Below are 20,300 nucleotides of genomic sequence, written 5' to 3'. Positions count from 1 at the left end.
AACAGAACAGATTAAGCTGTTCAACTGAGCTTTCGTTAGAGCGGTGGAGGGATTTCGCAGAGAAATGGAATTTATTAAGCCGCTTCGCAAAGCCTTTCACCCTCGCTATCAGCCGGGTGATACTTGATCGTTTGCAGAGAGATAGAGAGAGAGAGAGAGGCTCGCCCCGGGCTGAAGCCGCTTTAAGCAGTTCAGAAATATTCTCCTGAAGAGGCTGTGCGAGTGTGACCAGTGGAAGTGCAGCCTAGCCCAGTAGATGCTGCACCCGTTAAGGCCAGGGGCAACAGAGAGAGAGATTCTCAACCTGCTGGTGTAGCCTGTGAGACTGTGCAGTACAAATAAGCTAAGGGACGGGTGCAGTGCAGACAATAGAGAGAGGGCTCAAACCTCTGGTATGGATAGAGGCCAAGATTTAAGAAGCGGGGTCTCTGGGGGGAGGGGGGTATGACGCACTGTCCGCTAAAAAAATGCAGCTGCATAGTTGTGTGTGTCTATATATAGATATAAACTGTATACACAAGTGATGCTATGTATATGATATATGCAAGGCGGTATACCATATACATATATATCATCTGCACACTGCTCTGACTTTCCCAGTTTCCACTTGTTCTCTTGCTCAAAGACGTCTCCCAGTTTAGGAAAATAACCCCAATTAGCCCCGTGCTTTAAATAAAACATCTGTCTCTCTCTACCCCTACCCCGAACCGTTCCTATGGCTGCTTTGCAGATAATAATTCATTTGCGTGACATTCATTCTGGTGGGAGATGTCCAGATATGGACCTGTTTGTCTTCCCTTCCTGTCCTTTTTTTTTCGGAGTTTGAAGGGACGGAGTGCGTTTGGAAATTGGAGAGATATCAATACGAAGGTGAAATAAAGTGATATGAACAAACAGAACAGAAGTGTAAAAGACTTTAGACAAAGTTGGCTCTCCCTCGCATCCCCATCCACGTTACAAGCTCCCAATCTAATTGGCCATATTAGCATTTACCATGCAAATTCTATTCCCATTGTGTGACCCTTAATCTCCATGGAATACCTCAACATTAGTGCGATTTCAAGTTGCTTTACTGTATAATGCAAGTTTAATTAACTTTTGGGAGGATTTAAACATTAAACAAGCAGGCAGGACGTATTCCTGCGTTGCTTCATTTGACATGCAAATCCCTTTTTCACGCTACCTTAGATCTCCCCCTTAAAGTTTGGGAAAATGTGCGTGTCTCCTGAGGAGTTCCGTGCCCATTTCTTGCCCTGTGCATTGCTCTTTCACTCATCAAGGCTCCCTTTATTGACGTGACAATGATTCGGGACTTAAATCTGCCTCCAATCCGCAGCTGCTGAACAATGTAATCTCCCCTTTCTTTCAGTGAGTTCGCTGCTTGAAAGGACTTGGGGAAAAGTATTTGCATAGTCTCACACTGTTCGCTGAATAGAAGTTAGTGCAAGTATTATACCAGAACAAGTGGCTTTATCAACAAATGCTTGCAAACAACCTCAAAACACACACGAGCACTAAACCCAACCGAGGGGACGTGATGTTATCCCCATCAAGGATTAAAGTTCCATTCACCTCTCTCAGGATACTTTTCGCGCACAGTTCCAAAAGTTGAGACGATTTTTTTTCGAGGGGGGGTGTTTTTTTCCCTCCCTCCTTTTCTTCTTGGTCTGTTTGTGATCGAATTACAAGCTTTTAATGTAAAGCTACAGTTTGAGAAATAATATTGTAAACTTTCTGTGAAGGGACGTTTGGTCGAATCAAAGGGACTGGATTTACTCATAGAATCACATAGACCTTTGTATTTCTGGTGCCTGAGTCTATGCTCATCCTTCGACTAGAGATGTGCACTTTATAAGAACATAAGAAATGGGGACAGGAGTAGACCATTCGGCCCCTCGAGCTTGCTCCGCCATTCAATAAGGTCATGGCTGATCTTGTGCTTCAACTTCCACATCCCCATCTAACCCCGATAACCTTTGATTCCCTTGAATCTATCTACTTCTGCCTTAAAAATATTCAACGACCCCGCCTTCTCCACCTTCTGAGGCAGGGAGTTCCAAAGTCACACAACCCTCCAAGAGAAAAACATTTCTCCTCATCTCTGTCCTAAAAGGGTGACTCCTAATTTTAAAACAGTGCCCCCTAGTTCTGGGCTCACCCACAAGAGGAAACACTTCCCCGTCCACCTTGTCAAGACCGTTCAGAATCTTGTACACTTCAATCAAATCACCCCTCACCCTTCTAAACTTCAGTGGAAACAAGCCCAGTCTGTCCAACCTTTCCTCATAAGACAACCCACTCATTCCAGGTATCAATCTAGTAAACCTCCTCTGAACCACCTCCAATACATTTACATACTTCCTTAAATAAGGAGACCAAAATTGCACACAGTATTTGCGATGTGGGCTCACCAATGCCCTGTATAACTGATGCATAATATCCTTACTTTTATGTTCAATTCCTCTCTTAATAAAGGATAGCATTCCATTAGCCTTCTTAATTACTTGCTGTACCGGCATACTAACTTTTTTGTGAATGTACTAGAACAGCTAGATCCCTCTCCACCTCATAATTATGCAGCCCTTCTCCATTTAAGCAATACTCTGCTTTTTTCCTGCCATAGTGACCAACTTCACATTTTCCCACATTAAGCTCCATTTGTCAGATATTTGCCTACTCACAACCTATCTATATCCATCTGCAGTCTCCTCATGTCCTCTTCACAACATCGTTATCTCAGTTCCCTACTCTTTCCCGTATCATTGCCCATTACGTATCCAGTTCCCGTAATAACGCTGTTAAAATCCCGGACTCATTGCTCACTTGTTTATATGTAAAGAACTCCATCGTCTGGTAAGTGTGTGTGTGTGTGTGTGTGAAAGCATACCTTTTAACTCCATCCCCTTTCCCAGGTATAACCTCAATAAGGTTACATTTACCTAATATCCATCCTGGAACAGATATTTCTAAAAGAGTGACAGACAGTGACCAAGGCCCTGGGCAGAGGGGGTTTGGGATGGGAAGGTTAACACTTCACCAATGTTTCAGGAATTCTCTTTAGTGTTGGATTGGTTGCATCGCCAAGTTTGACTTCAGCCCAGATGGACATCTGTTTTGACAGTAAACATGGCTTACAACTGAGATGAGTTAGGTGAGCGTTTCAACTCAGTTACTGTAACCACAGGTATACCCCCAAACCAGTCCGCAATTCAGCTCGAAGCAGCAGTTTCATTCCACAAGGATGGCTAATTTCAGAAACGGGAATTCGGGGCTAACACAGTCGGAGAGTTGTACGTTGAAATGAAAGGCAGTGTTAAGTTTTATCCTGTGTGTAACCTACTAGAGGGGACCTGGGAAATGGCAAAGTGGAGGAAATATTATCCTGCATCTAATGCACGTTGTACCTGGTCTACCACAAAACGTCAAAAGCTGATTGCACCCGCATCCCACTTAGAGTACAAAACAAAAACTAAAACGTCTGAGGAATAAATCCAAAATTTGACAATACCTTGCATAGGTAAGGCTTTTGTTAAACCTAAATGATAGAAATATGAATCAACTCAATTATAAGGACAATTTTCCCCTGCTCACTAATTTCAGTGGAAAATTGGACAGATGTTTTATTCACGTTTTGTACGTAGCTACTTTTCCAGTAAATTATCGAATTTAAGAAAATCTTTCAATACATATTTACGAAACCGCTCACCCTTCTCTTTACGAACAGTCTCAGACAATCTTTCACGAACAGAGTTTTGTGGCAAGTACCTTCGATCTATTAGGTTTGCATACACGCTTAGAAGCAGTAGTAAATCTTATCGAAAATAGTTTATACCCCAATTTTTTAAGTGTAAGACAGTTGAGGGGTGCCTTGCCTGACGCCAGCCACTGAACACTTATTTAGGTATGGATTGGATTGTATGTTCAAGTTTATTGTGAGAAATGTGTTTGCCAGTGGGACAGATATTGCCTCGTGAAAGCCAACTCAGATTCAGACAATGTGTGTTTAATTACTTATTAGGATTCTATGAGGTCTTTAAGATAATATAATCTAATCTTAGAGGAAGATTAGGAGATGGTGCCATTATTGGCACATGTCAAAATGGCATTGTTGCTTTAATCACGATCGATTTGCACTCCCATCTTCACTACATTGAGGGTATAAAGCAGTGGATCTTTTTTATTCTTATTTCTTTTTGGCTTTTTGAACAGTGGTTCAATGAAAGATTTCAATTAGTGGTTGAATCATATATCTTTAAGTGAAAGTCTGCACCTAGGACAAGTTATTGCTTCATTCCAAGATACTATGAGAAGTAGATCAGGTGAGTATTATAGATGAATTGTAAATTATAAATTGTACTGTTAGTATTTTTGCTTCTGTATTTTATTTAATTGTAAATAAATTTAATTAGGTCCTTTAGCCTGTGCCAATCTGTTTTAGTGCACAATATTTTTGATTTCTGATTAACTGAGACTGTAATGGGATCAAACATTGTCCAGTAGATAATTTACATTAAAATACACCAAATTTACAATATAGAAATGGGTATTTGACCTAGCCAATTGGTGTCCACATATACCGTCCACATGAGCAAATAGCTCTAATCATATTTGCCCAACTGGTCCCAATGTTCTTCAACCCCCTTTCCTTGGTTGGTATTTTTAATTCAGTTTTGTACTCCCACACTAATTCCATAGTTTTTAATTCTGCTAGGTTAATCTCCCATGTGGTATCTTAATCAAAGATGAAATCCATGGGTACTACATCTATTGTATTCTCCATCTACCACATGTTATACTTCCTCAAAGAATTGTAGGGGGTTTGCCATTTCACGACATTAAAGGTGCTTTATAAATTCAAGTTAAACTCGATTGTTCCTTTTGAAATGCTTTTTTCTGTTATCTGGATACATTGTATATTGAATTAAGGATGAAATTACAATTTCACTACCATAGATTTTAAACTAGCTGATATTCAGTTACCCAGATTAACCATTTTCCTTTTAAAAATTGGGCACTACCTCAGCCATGCACCATTACTCCAGCACAGAACCCAAACATAGAATTTCTAGAATCTCACCAATTTCCTCCCTCAGGACTCTTACGATGTATCTCATCAGGCCCCTAGTATTTTGTCTTCCTTTAATCTCACTTATGTATCAAAAATGTTCCTTGTATCCATCATGACACCACCAATCTCACTCTCACCCACCTCAGGATTCACTTCTTTTCTAATATCCTTCTTCAGTGACCAATGCAAAGCAATTAAATACTTCCACTATGTTTTGATCTTCTACAAATGAGACACTTCTAAAGTAATTTATTGTTCATTTGATATCAAACCTCAAAGACCGCCCTACACCTCCAGGTGCCATCCAGGGTTAGAGTGGCTGTTAACTATTGGTAGTACTTCAGAGTCCTGTAGACCTCACTTGGTTTAGGTATCAGGGTACCAGGTCCATCACACAATTTAGACTCCATTCCAATTTCCCAATGCTAGGTGTGACATCTTAAAGTCAACCTGCTTAGATTCTCTTTCCCAATATCCTGCTCCACTCCCCCTTAAACAGTATAAACTTCATCACATTTTTACTTCTCTTTAGCTCTGAAGAGTCGTCATACGGACTCGAAACGTTAACTCTGTTTCTCTCGCCACAGATGCTGTCAGATCTGCTGAGTTTTTCCAGCATTTTCTGTTTTTGTTTTCGACTCTCTTTCCTTCATCCACCCAAAAAGGATAGTAACTGGTCATTAAGTAACATACAAGCAGAGGCGTGAATTCTCACTGGACAGACAGCAGCTACATGGATAAAAACAAAAAGCTACTGCGGATGCTGGAAATCCAAAACAAAAACAGAATTACCTGGAAAAACTCAGCAGGTCTGGTTCTACTGAAGGGTCATGAGGACTCGAAACGTCAACTCTTTTCTTGTCCGCCGATGCTGCCAGACCTGCTGAGCTCTTCCTAACTGGCACGTGAACAACCATAAATTAGGCAAATGTATTTCCACCATCTTCCTAACCACAGGACAGACAAATATTGGAGTTAGGCACCAACACACAACAGTATAGGAGCCTGCATACCCAACCTTGAGCATGATGTAAGAACATTCATCCTCAAAGAGCAACAGAACAAATTAACTTCTCATTTGCTGTTTGTGGGCCTTTGTGCAATTTAGCACTAAGGCTGCAACACTTCAAAAGTAATTCATTAATTGTAAGCAATTTTCACATATGGGAGCTGTTCCATAAATGCCTTTCTTTCTTTGCTGAGGACTACAGGCAAATCAGTGAGTTTTTTATAATTCATTTTACAAGATATGGGCATCGCTGGCTAGGTCAGCAATTATTGACCATCCCTAATTGCCCTTCAGAAGGTGGTGGTGAGCTGCCTTCTTGAACTGCTGCAGTCCCTGTGGTGTAGGTACAGTGTTGTTAGGAAGGGAGCTCCAGGATTTTGACCCAGGGACAGTGAAGGAACGGCAAGATATTTCCAAGTCAGGATGGTGAGTGGCTTGGAGGTGACATAGGTGGGATATATATTATGGAGCGGGTGGAATATAGGCAAAACTTGTGTGATGGATAACTTAAATTTAATAGTATGTTCCCAATTCTTTGAATACATATGGACTTGCACTTATATAAGGCTTGTCAAGTATACGTAGGAACAGCCACAAGTTGTCACTGTAGGAGGTAGTTAAAGGAATTCAGTCCAAGTTTCACATCTAATATCATCCTCCCAAAGCATTGGTGCTCGCTCTGAATTATATGTGGTAGTTCTTTCGCTTAAAAGCAGCACTGAGGGTAGTGTAATGTTTTCCATTTCCATCACAAACCTTCATCCCTCTCCCTGACCATTGTCCGAGGCTGGATCAGACTATTCACAACTGTGTCACACTGTTTTGACACCGAGCTGGGTTTTCTAACCCACAACCTCTCGATCGCCTCCGCTCATCTGCTGCTGTGACATTCATCCAAGACTCTGTTACCTCCAGACTCACTAATCTTTGCATCCTTCACCCTCTGTAAACTTGAGCTCATCCAAAACTCTGCTGCCCTTTTCCTACCTCACACCAAATTCTGTTTACCATCAACCCTGTGCTTGCTGATTTTACATTGGTTCCTGGTCGATCAACACCTTCATTTTAAAACGCTCTTCATTCTTTTCAAATCCCACTCTAGCTCTGTAACCCCTTCCGGCCATACGATCCTCCAAGGTCTCTGTATCTTGATTATTTCGCACATTCTAAACTATCAGTCCACTATGGTGCTGTGACTTCTGTGGCCTAGCCCCATAGATCAGGAACTTGTTCCCTATACCTCTCTATCCTCCTTTAAGACCCTCCTTAAAACATGCCTCTTTGACCAAGTTTTTGGTCACCTGTCCTAATTATCTCATGTGGCTTGGTGTCAAATGTTGTTTGATAACATATCTATGAAAACATCCTTGGGATGTTTTACAACATTACAACAGTGACTTCAAAAATGTTTCACTGGCTGTGAAGTGCTCTGGGGTCTTGAGGTTGTCAAAGAAAATAAATGCAAGTCTTATATAAATGCAAGTCTTAAAGTCTTTCTTTGCTGTGTTCAAGATGCTATATAAATACTTGTTCTTCCTCGCTTGCTCAATCTTCATTATAGATTGTCAAATTATAACAGGGGAGGGGGAAATCATTTTGCTTCACACCAATAAATATTGTTGCAAAAACATATGATCCCTAGCCTGTACCATCTCAAATGCAGCTCATCCAGTTCTCCAAATTTAATCACTTAGCTCATCTCATAACATGGGGAGTATAATTAAGAGTGCGGCATAAACTTAAAAAGAAAATATTGCAGAATATTTTAATTCAATTTCAAAATCCTTACACATTTCTAAAATTGAGACAAGATTTCAATTGAAAAACTTTATTATGCTTTTTTTCATATACACAATATTGAATGAAAAAATATGCTATTGTGGCAATAAGTTCATAAATATCTGTGCAGACAAGGCAGCATTTATGCATTTGAGTGCCTCTGAGACACAATAACTGGGTTCTTTTGTGCAATCTTAAAAGGCTGCTTACACTGATATCACCAAAATAACTAGAACATTTTCACAGGACAAACTGTGTCCAACTGATGGCTATTTTATCTATAGTAGAATCCACTGAGATCTGAGGACAACAATGGGCAACAGAGACCCCGACTCTCTCACTGGGGTATGTTGCGAATCATGAGTGCAAAGAATAAGACCTTAAAGTGTCCTGGCATTTGGAAAAATTTCTAACGCAGTGTGCGTTTAAAAAAAGCTCAGCTCACCATTGTTGTGCCAACTTTACGGTTCCATAATTGAAGCTGGCAGCCAAATATCTACAATGCCAGTGCCACACTCATCTCCATAAGCAGTCTACCAAAATCACCATCGTGATGATGATGGGGAAGCTGACTTCTTTGAATGAGTACAGTGTGGCATTTGATAGGTTCCAACCTCTCAGCTGACACAAACCCACGATTTAGTATAAACTTTAATGAGAATACAAAAAGGTAATGCTTTTCTGTTAAAATAAAAAAAAGTAATTTGCTCAAGCTTTTCCAGACTACATAAAAAGAAAATAAATCTGTCCCCCAAAATGTAGCAACTCAAGAGTTGTAATGTTTTGCTGTAGCCTTGTACACCCATAGGTTGTGCCCTCCAGTGACTGTGAAGCACAGAATCGGGAAAGGATTCCCCTTTTCTTATCACCTCCCATGTGGCTGATTCATAAATCGTAGCTGCGGATTTCAGATGAAGCCAATTTTCTTGACTGGACTTCTTCTATGGCAGTCTCTGCTATTGACAGCAACATTTAGCCAGCATTACGTAGCTACTGCCCATACTCTAGCTATTTGTGGGACATCAGTGGCTGCAGGGAGAGAAAGAGCTATACAAATGTCTTGTGACTGCCCAATTGACCTTTAGTAAACAAGTAGCTTATGCCTATCACAAGGCTACTACAATCCAAAGGCTCTTAACCTGGACTCTGCCAATGGGTGTTCATTAGAGAACTTTCTGAAGAGAACTGTAACGTTAGAAATGAACCAGATTCAACCCAGTTCAAGCTCATTTAAAAGCCAAGAACCCAAGATGGTGCATTTCACAGATACAAAAGCTGAACTTTCAAAGATAGGCTTCACTAAATATTGAAAACGTTAACACTTTCTTCATATTCAACGAATCAAAACACTGAAGGAGAAAGAAAAGCAAAAAACTCAATAATCCCGAATATCTTCATCCTCAAGTAAATGTGAAACCCTGTGGTGGCAGCAGCTTCTTCAGATGTTGAGCTTGTTAGCGATTGTCACGACCACTTTCAGAACTGGCATGAAGGCAGAGATCTCGCTGAAATTGCTGCTGCTCACAACGTGTGTGTGAACAGCCAATGCTTGCTGGTAATTGCATCCCTCTATGTTCCGTACAATTTCATGTAGTCCACTCAGAATATGAGGAGAAAGCTGGGCATCAGAAAATAGAAATGTTATCAATGCTTCTGAACAGCATTACGGTACTCACAGGTGTTCACTTATATACCCACCCAAATGAGCACATGCATACAAGAGGAATATCTTCAAACCACACTGCAGAATGTACAGTTCGCATAATGGGACTAAAGAGAAGCTTCAAACTAGCTCCAGGTTCCCATCCCAATTATGGGGAACTTCTGTTAGAACCACAATTATATAAACAACTATTAGTTTATTTGATGACACAAAACAAAAACAGAATTACCTGGAAAAACTCAGCAGGTCTGGCAGCATCGGTGGAGAAGAAAAGAGTCGACGTTTCGAGTCTTCACGACCCTTCAACAGACCCTTCTGTTGAAGGGTCGTGAGGACTCGAAACGTCGACTCTTTTCTTCTCCACCGATGCTGCCAGACCTGCTGGCTGAGTTTTTCCAGGTAATTCTGTTTTTGTTTTGGATTTCCAGCATCCGCAGTAATTTTTTGTTTTTATCTCTGAGTTTATTTGATGTGTCAGGTATGATCTTAGAGTAATCGCAGGTGGTGGCTGCTTTTAATCCTCTAACAATGCAGCCCTTCATTCAGCATTATTGCCTGGCTCTTATGCCCACTCCGCTTCCTTACACAAATTTATCTGTTAAAGTGCACTGAACTTGTCACTAAACCTAATCTCAACTTCAATTATTCAAGCTCAGATAGGTTTGAGATGATCATTGTTACTCAGTCACGTTTAAGGTCATCTCTTAAAACAAAAACATGCATATGGTGCAAAGGATGGATATAAAAATTATGCAAAAAACATTCAAGGTTCAATTAGTTTATACAATGAGTTCGGTCTCCGGTCTGTCCTAGATTACCTGAGTTTAGCAGAGTGTGATGGGAGGTAAACTACAACTGCCCTTGGGGCAGAAACCAGGCACTTATTTTTTGCTCATGATGTGGGTGCCACTGGCAAGGCCAGCATTTGTTGCCCATCCCTAATTGTCCTTAGGAAGGTGGGGGTAAGCCACTTTCCTGAAGCACTAGAGATGGTGGTGTTGGTACACCCACAGTGCTGTTAGGGTGGGAGTTCCAGGATTTTGACTCAGTGACAGTGAAGGAACGGCAATATAATCCCAAGCGGAAGATGGTGTGTGACTTGGAGGGAAACTTGCAAGTGGTGGTGTCCCCATACATCTACTGCCCTTGTCCTTCTAGGTGATAGAGACCACGAGTTTGGAAGGTGCTATTGAAGGAGCTTCAATGTATTGCCATTTGTAGATGGTGCATACTGCTGCCATTCTGTGCCTGTGAAGGAGGGAGCGAATGGATTCCTGTTGATTTCAATTTGGCTTCTAGTTAGTATCCAGAGACCGCCCCCCCTCCAACTGGAAGAGCACTTTGGATTGGTTAAGGACAGGATTAAGCTTTGATGTGGTCCTATGGTTGAACAGACGGCTAACATCAACTATCAACCTTCGCAAATGAATAATAGTGACCTGGCCTACAAAGCCGGACCTGCAAAGAGTCAACAACTTTTGGACAGCAAAGAACAGGAGGGAAATGGAAAAAGAAAATCAGTGTTATGAGATGGGTTCGAGTTATTCGCTTTTGGTTATTTTCTAATCCAGATTTCTCCTGCATGACTTTGCATCACATGTGGTCAAGGCCAACCTTTATTCCCTTACAAGAGGGTAAATATTAAGCTCAAGGGCAGGGATATTAGCGCTTGGGAATTGAACATTATCCAGTCTTTTCACTCGGTCTGAGTAGTAAATAGATCAGGCAGATTCAGAGTAAGACTTTCTACACTGTTGCAACATTCCTTAACTGAGCCACTAAAACAGTCAAGTCCCATAGTTGCCACCCTTTGTGGCCTGCGAGGTTGGATTGCTGATGAATTATATTGCATGCTGTGGACTGAGAATCACTATAACACTAACCAAACTAGGTCCCAAATGTTTCAGGTCTTATAATTCTTCATCAGAACTGGAGGGACACATGACAAGTAACGCCAACCTTTTTTTCTCCAGAGATGCTGCCTGGCCTGCTGAGTGTTCCCACCCATTTCATTGCAGCCCATAGTTGTCCTCAGTCACTTGCATCCAGCTAATCCAAATTCAAAATTACAAATCACATGCACCACATAAGAACACAGTATGAATATGATATTGGGGAATGATGGGGCGTTGGAAAACAATTCAAATTGTCCTCTTGGATTACAGCTTCCAAACACTTAAAGAACAGTGGGATGTCGGAAAAGTTATCTATGACCCTAACCATGACAGGAATTAATCTCAAAATTATTCCATTACAGCAAAAGAATCCATGGCTTAGGGTTAACTAGAATAAAGCGAACATTTGTCCTGAATATCTTTTATTTCAATCTATCTTGTACAGACAGGTAAATAAGTTCAAAGGTGAGTATTTGTGGAAATTCAGACTTCCACAGCACATTTGCATTAAAAAAATAAAACCCCATACACAGTGAGATGAAACCATCTGCCAAAACACACCGTACCATTGCCTTTGCTTAAACCGTTCCCACTTACCGTCTGCTCTCGCAGTTTATCGTACAGGTAATCCAGTCGCTTTGCAGCATCATCCAGCTTCCTCTTCGTTTGCTGTGGAATAATTCACAAATGAGTGTGATTCAGGATAGAAACAGGGGCAGCCAGAGTTCCATTACAGTTCTGCCTCAGAGACTGAAGCTATCTAAACCTCCGCCTAGACAACTCTTAAGATTAAGTTGGTGCACAAAGCATTTCTTTTGATTCTTGCATGCAAACGTATAGAATTACACTACGCACTCCTTTCCATAAATCACTTTCAGGATAGGCAATCGCCGTGATGCATTGCTGATGATTTAACACAGATTGCTATGAAATTGTTTCACAGGTACAATCACACCTCTCTCACACACACACACACACGCATACAAAAAACTTAGCCAAATATTATGTTACAGAATTAATTTATTTCTGTCCCCAGGTTTCAATTCCTTGGATTGGCAATATCCAGGAGTGTAATGTTCACCCCTCTATGTAATTAGGGGCTATATGGTGCAGCAACAGACAGCTGAAGTGATTATTGTCTATTGTGCTGGTTTCTAGGCAGGGCTTGTTTTTAATATTAATATTTTCAGATACAGATGGTGATTAATCTGGCAGTCAACACTGGTTCATGCAGCCTTGTAACACTACCACACTGGCTCACAAAAAGAGAAGCTGAACCCAAAGATGACAGGTAAAGGTACAGAGGGCAGGACACAGTCATGCCTGAAGAGCAGATGAAGTAATGAGGAAGTAGTTAGGCATTGGCAGGCATGGGTTTTAAAAGCTTGAAGATCACGAGAAGGTGATGACCAAGTGAACTGAGTACATCCGCATTTCTGAAGTCCTGAAATACAATTACCAAGTGTGAGACGGGGGAATTTGTATTGATTTAAAAACAGAATATAGGGAAGATGAATAGTCTGTATGACAACACACTTGGGGTACAGAAGGAACAAGAAAGGAAGATTCAGAAAATTACTGACCACAGTAGCATTCAGCTGGGTGGGAAGGGGAGAGGTAGGAGAGAGGGAGGGAGGGAGAAAGGTGGGGAGTGGGGGTGGAGAGAGAGGCAGTGTGTGAAAAATCAACAGAAAGATTGAGATTGTTGGATAGAAGTGAAAGGAGCCACCTCCCCAAAAAGATTCTTTAAATATCCTGTCAAGAAATGGCAAGTGAAAAATATTTTGGACTTTATAGTTTAATTTAAGAACTGTATGGAGAAAAAGCACGATGCGGTGCAAAGGTCAACTGACCTTCTGCAGACAGCTTTTGCAATGGAGATGTGAAACTTTCCACTAAAGGTGGAGATAGCAAGGCCAAAATGTTATTGGAGGAAGAGTGCTTGTGGGGGGGGGGTTACCAAAGACAAGAGGTGGAGCCTGGTTAGATTCATAAATTAAAGAAAATGTCTTTTAACAACTCAAACAAAATTTTCAGTCTCGTTGAACGGCATGAAGGAAATAAAATTGCTTTAATTCAGCTACTGCATTGCAAGAGGAAAGGGGTTGAATGTTAAGGGTGTGCATTCTAAAGGAAGTTCTTGACTGCAAAGAGAAATCAACAGAGAGGTGATGAGGATGAATGGTGAGAGGAGACAGTCAGTGACATGAATAGCGAGCAGGAAACGGGAAATGCTTTGGGATACAAGTTAAGGGAAGAGTCAGTCAGCGGGTCATCTACAGTAGTTTGAGAAAACTAGACAGTCAAGAACATAACAAAGCCAGATGTTAACTTGTTTGGAAATGCATGGTTAAAAAAAAAGGAACAATTAGATGTCCAAGGCAACAAGTGATTCATCAATGCATTTCCAAAGCAGGGTTCCAGAAAGTAACTAATATAGCCATCGAGACAACCGGTTGAATGGTACATTGAAAAACATCCTGCACGTCATGGAGTGCTGATGAAACTATGGTGAGTCATGTTTCTGCACAGCACGCTGTTTAGCTGATGATCAAATAGTACAGCATATGGATTCGGCTGGAAATGAGCAACTCACACTTTTCTTTTAAAGAAAATATCTTGAGGTACCTTGGTAAAGGTCAGAGCACAAGAAATGGGAAGAAATTTCAACAGATGTCCAAAGGTTCAATGAAAGCACTTTGTTGTTGAAAGTGAGAGGTAGCAAAGTGCAAGAGTTTAAGGAAAGAGTGCCAGAGCACAAAGGCATGGAGGCTCCAAAACTAATGACGGATCAGAGTTGAGGGACACACAGAAAGCAGCGTTGGAAAAACAAAGGGTGAGTATGAGGGCATAAGGCTGGAGACTGTAGAGGAAGTTTTCAGCAAAGCTACGGAGGGGAGTGGAAATGAGTTGAGGATTTTGAAGTTGATATGCTAGGGGACAAAGAGCTTCTGAAGAAGAGTCATACTCGACTTGAAATGTTAACTCTGTTTCTCTCTCCATAGATGCTGCCAGACTTGATGAGTATTCCCAGCACTTTCTGTTTTTATTAAAGAGGCAACAGAGGTCACTGAAGACATGGGAACAGGTTTAATGATTACAATGCAAGTGGCAGAGCTTGGCATGATTTGGGTACAGCTCAGGCGACTGGTGAGGTGAGTGTTGGGAGAAATGAAGTTTTGAGATGATAAAGGCATGGATAAGAGCTGGACCCGTTTCGGGCTGAGGTGGAGGTTACTCCTTAAGTAGAAGGTTGCTACTGAATGACATCAATCAGGGCCAGAGTGGTTTCCCAGATTAAAAGGGATGAAGAGGAATTTCCCAGAGTTTTTTTCCATAAATTGACCTGTGTTTTGCATGTTTTGCCCCCACTCTGAAGGGATTGTGTGGCTTCCGGGTGGAGTGGAGCATCTAGGTATTGTGATACAAAAAGCATTGCAGTTTGTGGGCCAGATTGGATGAACCAGTGGGGCTTTTCCAGACCATCACTGTTGTATGTTTGTGTAATTATTTCACACACAGGTTGAGGAGTGGAAACTTTGCTGGGTTATGTCACAAAGGCTCAAGATGGTGGTCTTGGTCATGAATCAAGGGTCAAACATGGAACAAAACCTGAATAACTCAGGGTTCAAACTGAACAAGCAGTCAGGGTGGGGCAGGTTGGACCACCTACTGAGATGCAAAGTTTCTGGAGGGATTTGCAATTTTATTGGCTCAATTTTTGACTCCAGTCATTTCAAGACATTAAAATTATGTGGCATATATTTTGGTCAAGGAACAAAACAGTGAATTAGCAGTGCGCTCAATCATAAATCCTGTGGTCAAACACAAGAGAAGTCACTGCAGCTGTAAGAGCACATGCGATATCAGTGTTAATGGCTGGGAATAGTTCCTCCTATAAGTACTGCAATTATAACAATGACGCGAATCAGAAGTTTAATAAAATGTTTTTAACACATTGCAAGGAGATGACACTTCAATGTGAACACAGAGCTCTCAGCCCCCATCTGGCTTCAATTCTGCTCACTATTTGCCAGCTACCAGGAGATAAATGTCAACAGATCAAGACCGAGGTGTGCACAAATAAAGTTGCATCATTTTCTACAGTACCCCTTCCTCCCACCCCATTAAAAGAAACCTAATAACCAAACAGTGGATTTACTTCATCAGAGCACGCTAAACCCTAATCGGAATTTGCGTCTGATAAAATCATCATCCAGATGTGGCAAATCCCCATCAGTGAGTGCGGTTTCTGGAAATAATCCGGATAAAGTACAAGGCTCCAATCTCAGCTCAGATTGTTCAGCACTAAATCCAATTTGAGCAGTGGGGCACCTTACCTCCCAGGAAGGGGAGGCTTCAGCATGCACTAACCGTGAGTGCTGCAGCAGGACCTACGCACCAAAACCCAAATCTTGGAGCAAATATTTCTTCGCTCCGATATTATCGTATTAAAATGTTCTGTGGTGCAAAGCGTTCTTTTTATATCGATCAGCATTTGATGATGTACAATTTGTAGAAAATTCACAGTTTTGAAACTGTCTCTTTATTCTTTCATGGGATGTGGGCATCACTGGCAGAGCCAGCATTTATTGCCCATACCCAATTGCTCATTGAACTGAACATCTCAGGGGGCAGTTAAGAGTCAACCACACTGCTGTGGGTCTGGAGTCACATGTAGGCCAGACTTGGGGGAGCGGGTAAGGATGGCAGATTTTCTTCCATGAAAGGATATTAGTGAACCAGATGGGTCTTTACTACAATCAATGATAGTTTCATGGTCACCATTACTGAGACTAGCTTTATATTCCAGATTTATTAACTGAATTTAAATTCCACCAGCTGCTGTGGTGGGATTTGAACCCATGTCCCCAGCGCATTAGGCTGGGCCTCTGGATTACTAGTCCAGTGACATTACCACTAGGAAATGTCTATAAACCCATTCGGGCTCAAAAGGCCTTGTAAAACAATTGTGCTTGCAGGAATTTGCAGCTAACATTGGGGTGCTGGATGTGAATGACTCAATGGGATAAAAGACCTGTTCTTGCCCTTGACTGTTGTTATTAGGCCACGAACTCAAGGTATGATTTCTTAATTTCCATTTGATACTTGGAATTATTGGTAATCCAATGGTGGAGGCATTGAGCTTTGACTGCTCTGGAACCAGATCCCTTGGCACGTGAAGTTAAAAGGTTGTTCTAGCTACAATTTCCTCTGCTTATTATAACAAGTTGGAGAGCATGGAGCTACTGAGATACTTGCAGCCGGTAGGTCTTCTCAGTAATCCACATTAAAAAAAAGACAGAGAAATGCAAGTCTCAGGTGGGCTGGATGCTTCATAATGCACTGCCCTGAGGCTGAAAGGTACTGGACATTGCTTCTAATGTTCCATGCTGTGGCCTACTTGTGGCATATCATAAGACCATAAGGCATAGGAACAGAAATTAGGCCATTCGGCCCATCGAGTCTGCTCCGCCATTCAATCATGGCTGATAAGTTTCTCAACCCCATTCTCCCGCCTTCTCCCCGTAACCTTTGATCCCCTTACCAATCAAGAACCTATCTACCTCGGTCTTAAATACACTCAATGACCTGGCCTCCACAGCCTTCTGTGGCAATGAATTCCATAGATTCACCACTCTCTGGCTAAAGAAGTTTCTCCTCATCTCTGTTCTAAAAGGTCTTCCCTTTACTCTGAGGCTGTGCCCTCGGGTCCTAGTCTCTCCTACTAATGGAAACATCTTCCCCACGACCACTCTATCCAGGCCTTTCAGTATTCTTGCTGCTATCCTTGCCAACCCAGTCGCCTGCGAGAATGGTGTGAATTATTTAAGGTAATGTGATAACTTCGAAAGCTTTCTCTTATTCGGAGATTAAATTGGCAGCAGAAATCCATGGGAGAAATAGCTTCCCTGATTTTTTTTGAAGGTTCGGGTGGGGAAAGGAAATGTAAAGAGAAGGCAAGCCTTTGTGTTCTTAATCCTGACTGATGTTTGTTATGGTAGATTGAAAACCCCTGCAATGGTTTTCAACTCTACACATCCAAAAGGGCTATCATACACTGTCAAATTTTGAACATCCTAACTAGAAGTAGATCACCTAGTTTCACCATCTTAGATACCTATCGTTCCACAGCAATTTCAATCCACTTCATGGGTCCAGCAGAACACTCCCTCCAACGTACGTATCATTACATAACACAACATTTTATATAAAACACACACACACACACACACAAATGTAAAGCAAGCACACGTATAGGTAATCTACTTATTTCAAATGACTGGATTACTCTTTGAACAGTGACATACAGGGTCACCAGCAGCTAAAAGGCATCGCTGTACCAGCCCATCAAAGGTTGTCTTCAACACCATGTGCTCGTCTGGGATTTGCTTTTTCACAATCTTCTCTGTGGGCAGCTGCTGTAATGGCTAGAAATAACAATGATGAGAAAAAACCACAGCAAATTATTATGTAGGTTAGCCGTATCTGGACAGAAGGAACTAAAGGCAAGGGACATCGCATAAGCAGCAGCATGCAGCATGATGTTTCCTATGCCAAGCAGTTCCGTGTAAAGCCAGGTAGTCAACTTAGCAGCAAGCTACATAGGTCAACGTGCATGACTATGAAATTCATATAGTAAAGCTGCTGGAAAACTTGCTGTTCTGTGTGGAGTGGATACAGAAATTTTATACCCATATTATTAAAGTTAGATAAAAGATAGCACTAATGGAAGTGTAATATATATTAAAAATCTTACTTCTACAACACACTTCCTTTCTGCAAAATCTTCCCTCCTGTTGCTGTGCTTCTGTAATTTTTGGGTGTGCTTTGTCCCATTTTTTAATTCCGACACCCATATGGATCAGGTAACCTACTGTTCATCATGCTTTATCAGCACTTCAGAGAGCGACGAGTTCAAATTCTATCATAACAAATTGTGCAGCTGAATTCAATAAATCTTGTAATGTGTGGGCTGGCACTAGACAACTGATTAGGTAATAACCCCAGGGAAGGGAGCTTGCCACCATTAAATGTAATTGCTTTAAAATGGGGACTGGATTAAATCAACATGCTGAGGCTAGGAGGGGGTGTTGAATGGTGGAAAAGATGATGGCTTTGGTCTTTCTGGACAACTCAGGAATTAATGGACTAAAACCCACATGCCCGTGTGCTTCCCAAGATAACCTTGTCAATATCCCCAGTTTGGTAACATCTGATTTACATTATATAAATGTATTTTGTTTCACAGTATATTGCTGCTGTTGTTAAAAGCAGCACATGCTACCAAGTTACTATAAGCGGCCCTAGAGGAGATATGCAATTATATATTGATTCAACAGTCTCTATTCTTAGCCACTCATGCTCATTTGGTCCTTTACATTATTTTCCCTTGCATATTATAGAATCCTAACAAAATAGCAACGGCATTCCACCTTGAGATTTCTTTTGCAAGCTCTGTAAATGTGGGAGGATATAATATTTACATTTTTTTGCCAGTATAATTTCTTCACAGTGCGAAACTGTGGGCAGAGTGCATAAACTTCATTACCCATTACATTAAATTATACCACAAGCACAATCTTGGCACAATGCAGGAAAAGTAAAGCCAAAGTAAGTAAAGCTTCAAGCTTTCACCGGCCAGGAAGAACACACCTGTAAATTGGCCTCTTTTGGTGCCCCTGGAGGCCCTTGACTGATTTCCTGAGGAGTGAAGCCCTGGGGTCGAAGCTGTTGGATATCTGTGGGGAAATTCACGACAGGAGCAGTAATGGGAGCTGGGGGTGTGTAGTTGTCAGGTAGCTGTAAGATTACACAAAGGGCACGTTATAAAATAATAGCCACCAAGCCACAAAAAAAGCCACCAAGCTATCAAGATTGAACGCAAAAAGATCAGGATGCCGATCATTACTACTCGCAAGCTAGTGATACCAAATCAATACAATTTTTGCATAAAGCCCAACAGAAGGGTATTCCCAGTTAAAAATGACCACAACTCATTTTATTGTAAGGTGAAGTCTTGCTGTTGTTCTGGATAATAGCATATCAAAACCGGGTTCTGCAAAACTCTATTGTCCGAGGCTATACCGTGCACACTACGAGCATGCTGAATCCCTTCATTGAAAAATCAGCACAGACTCCATCTAGTGGTTTGTGTAAAGAGTAGCCTGCGGAGCACTGGAATAGTAACAAATTCTTCTCTCTTACAAATGTAGAATATTGCACTACTGTGCAACTGGGACTAATTAATCATATGTGACAGCGGCAAAGTTTTTTTTGGCTCTTTCTATAAATCTTATAATCCCTCTACAACTCAGATGATTTCACTAAAAAAATCTCTTGCTCTTTGAACTATGCTGCAGTAATCCATGGAGGTGCACTGAATATTTCGCTAGTATTACTATTTAAACTCCCTTTCCCAGCCTACATAAAGCACGATGCCCTTTTTGAAGCTGTCCACTTGGCAACATCACTTGCAGCTCACAAAGGAAGAAAGGACCAATTTGTAGCTCAGCTAAGGTGTGTTTCTGAAGTGGCTGCAGAGATAGTAAGAGGCAGGTAAGCATGATAGATCTATTAAAGGGAATAGGCTAATTACTAATGATTTTTCTGTTTCTAAATATTCTTAGATATTTTGAAAGAAATGGCATCTGGCTCCAAGTGTTACAGGTGAAGATAAAACACCAACTCAATTCTCTCCAAAAGCCTAAAGTGGGCGTAAAGAATATTGTTCTGGTTAGGAATTTTAAAACACGAGAATGCAATGATTAGAAATGACAATACATAAGTTATGGGAAGCTGGGATTCATGAACCCAGGAAGCACAGGTATAAAACATGTCGGATTAGATAGTCTATCCTCTTCACAATGAAGAAAATGTATGAGT

At 41.2% G+C, this 20,300-nt stretch overlaps 1 protein-coding gene across 3 annotated transcripts in view; it reads right to left on the bottom strand.

Moving 5' to 3' along the window:
- Positions 1-7,828: 7,828 nt before the first annotated feature.
- sec31b (SEC31 homolog B, COPII coat complex component) overlaps positions 7,829-20,300 on the bottom strand; it is a 74,623-nt gene continuing 62,151 nt past the window's right edge. For all 3 annotated transcript variants that reach the window (XM_078530673.1, XM_078530676.1, XM_078530674.1), the window contains 4 exons: positions 19,071-19,217; positions 17,726-17,845; positions 12,012-12,083; positions 7,829-9,474 (listed from right to left, as the gene is read on the bottom strand). In XM_078530673.1, coding sequence (XP_078386799.1) covers positions 9,295-9,474; positions 12,012-12,083; positions 17,726-17,845; positions 19,071-19,217 — 519 coding nt within the window. In that variant the 3' untranslated portion in view covers positions 7,829-9,294. The remainder of the gene's footprint in view (positions 9,475-12,011; positions 12,084-17,725; positions 17,846-19,070; positions 19,218-20,300) is intronic.

This window comes from Cetorhinus maximus, chromosome 27, assembly GCF_964194155.1.
Source record: "Cetorhinus maximus chromosome 27, sCetMax3.hap1.1, whole genome shotgun sequence".
NCBI lineage: Eukaryota > Metazoa > Chordata > Chondrichthyes > Lamniformes > Cetorhinidae > Cetorhinus > Cetorhinus maximus.
The sequence above is the reverse complement of the archived record's forward strand: the minus strand, read 5'-3'. Positions and strand labels throughout refer to the sequence as shown.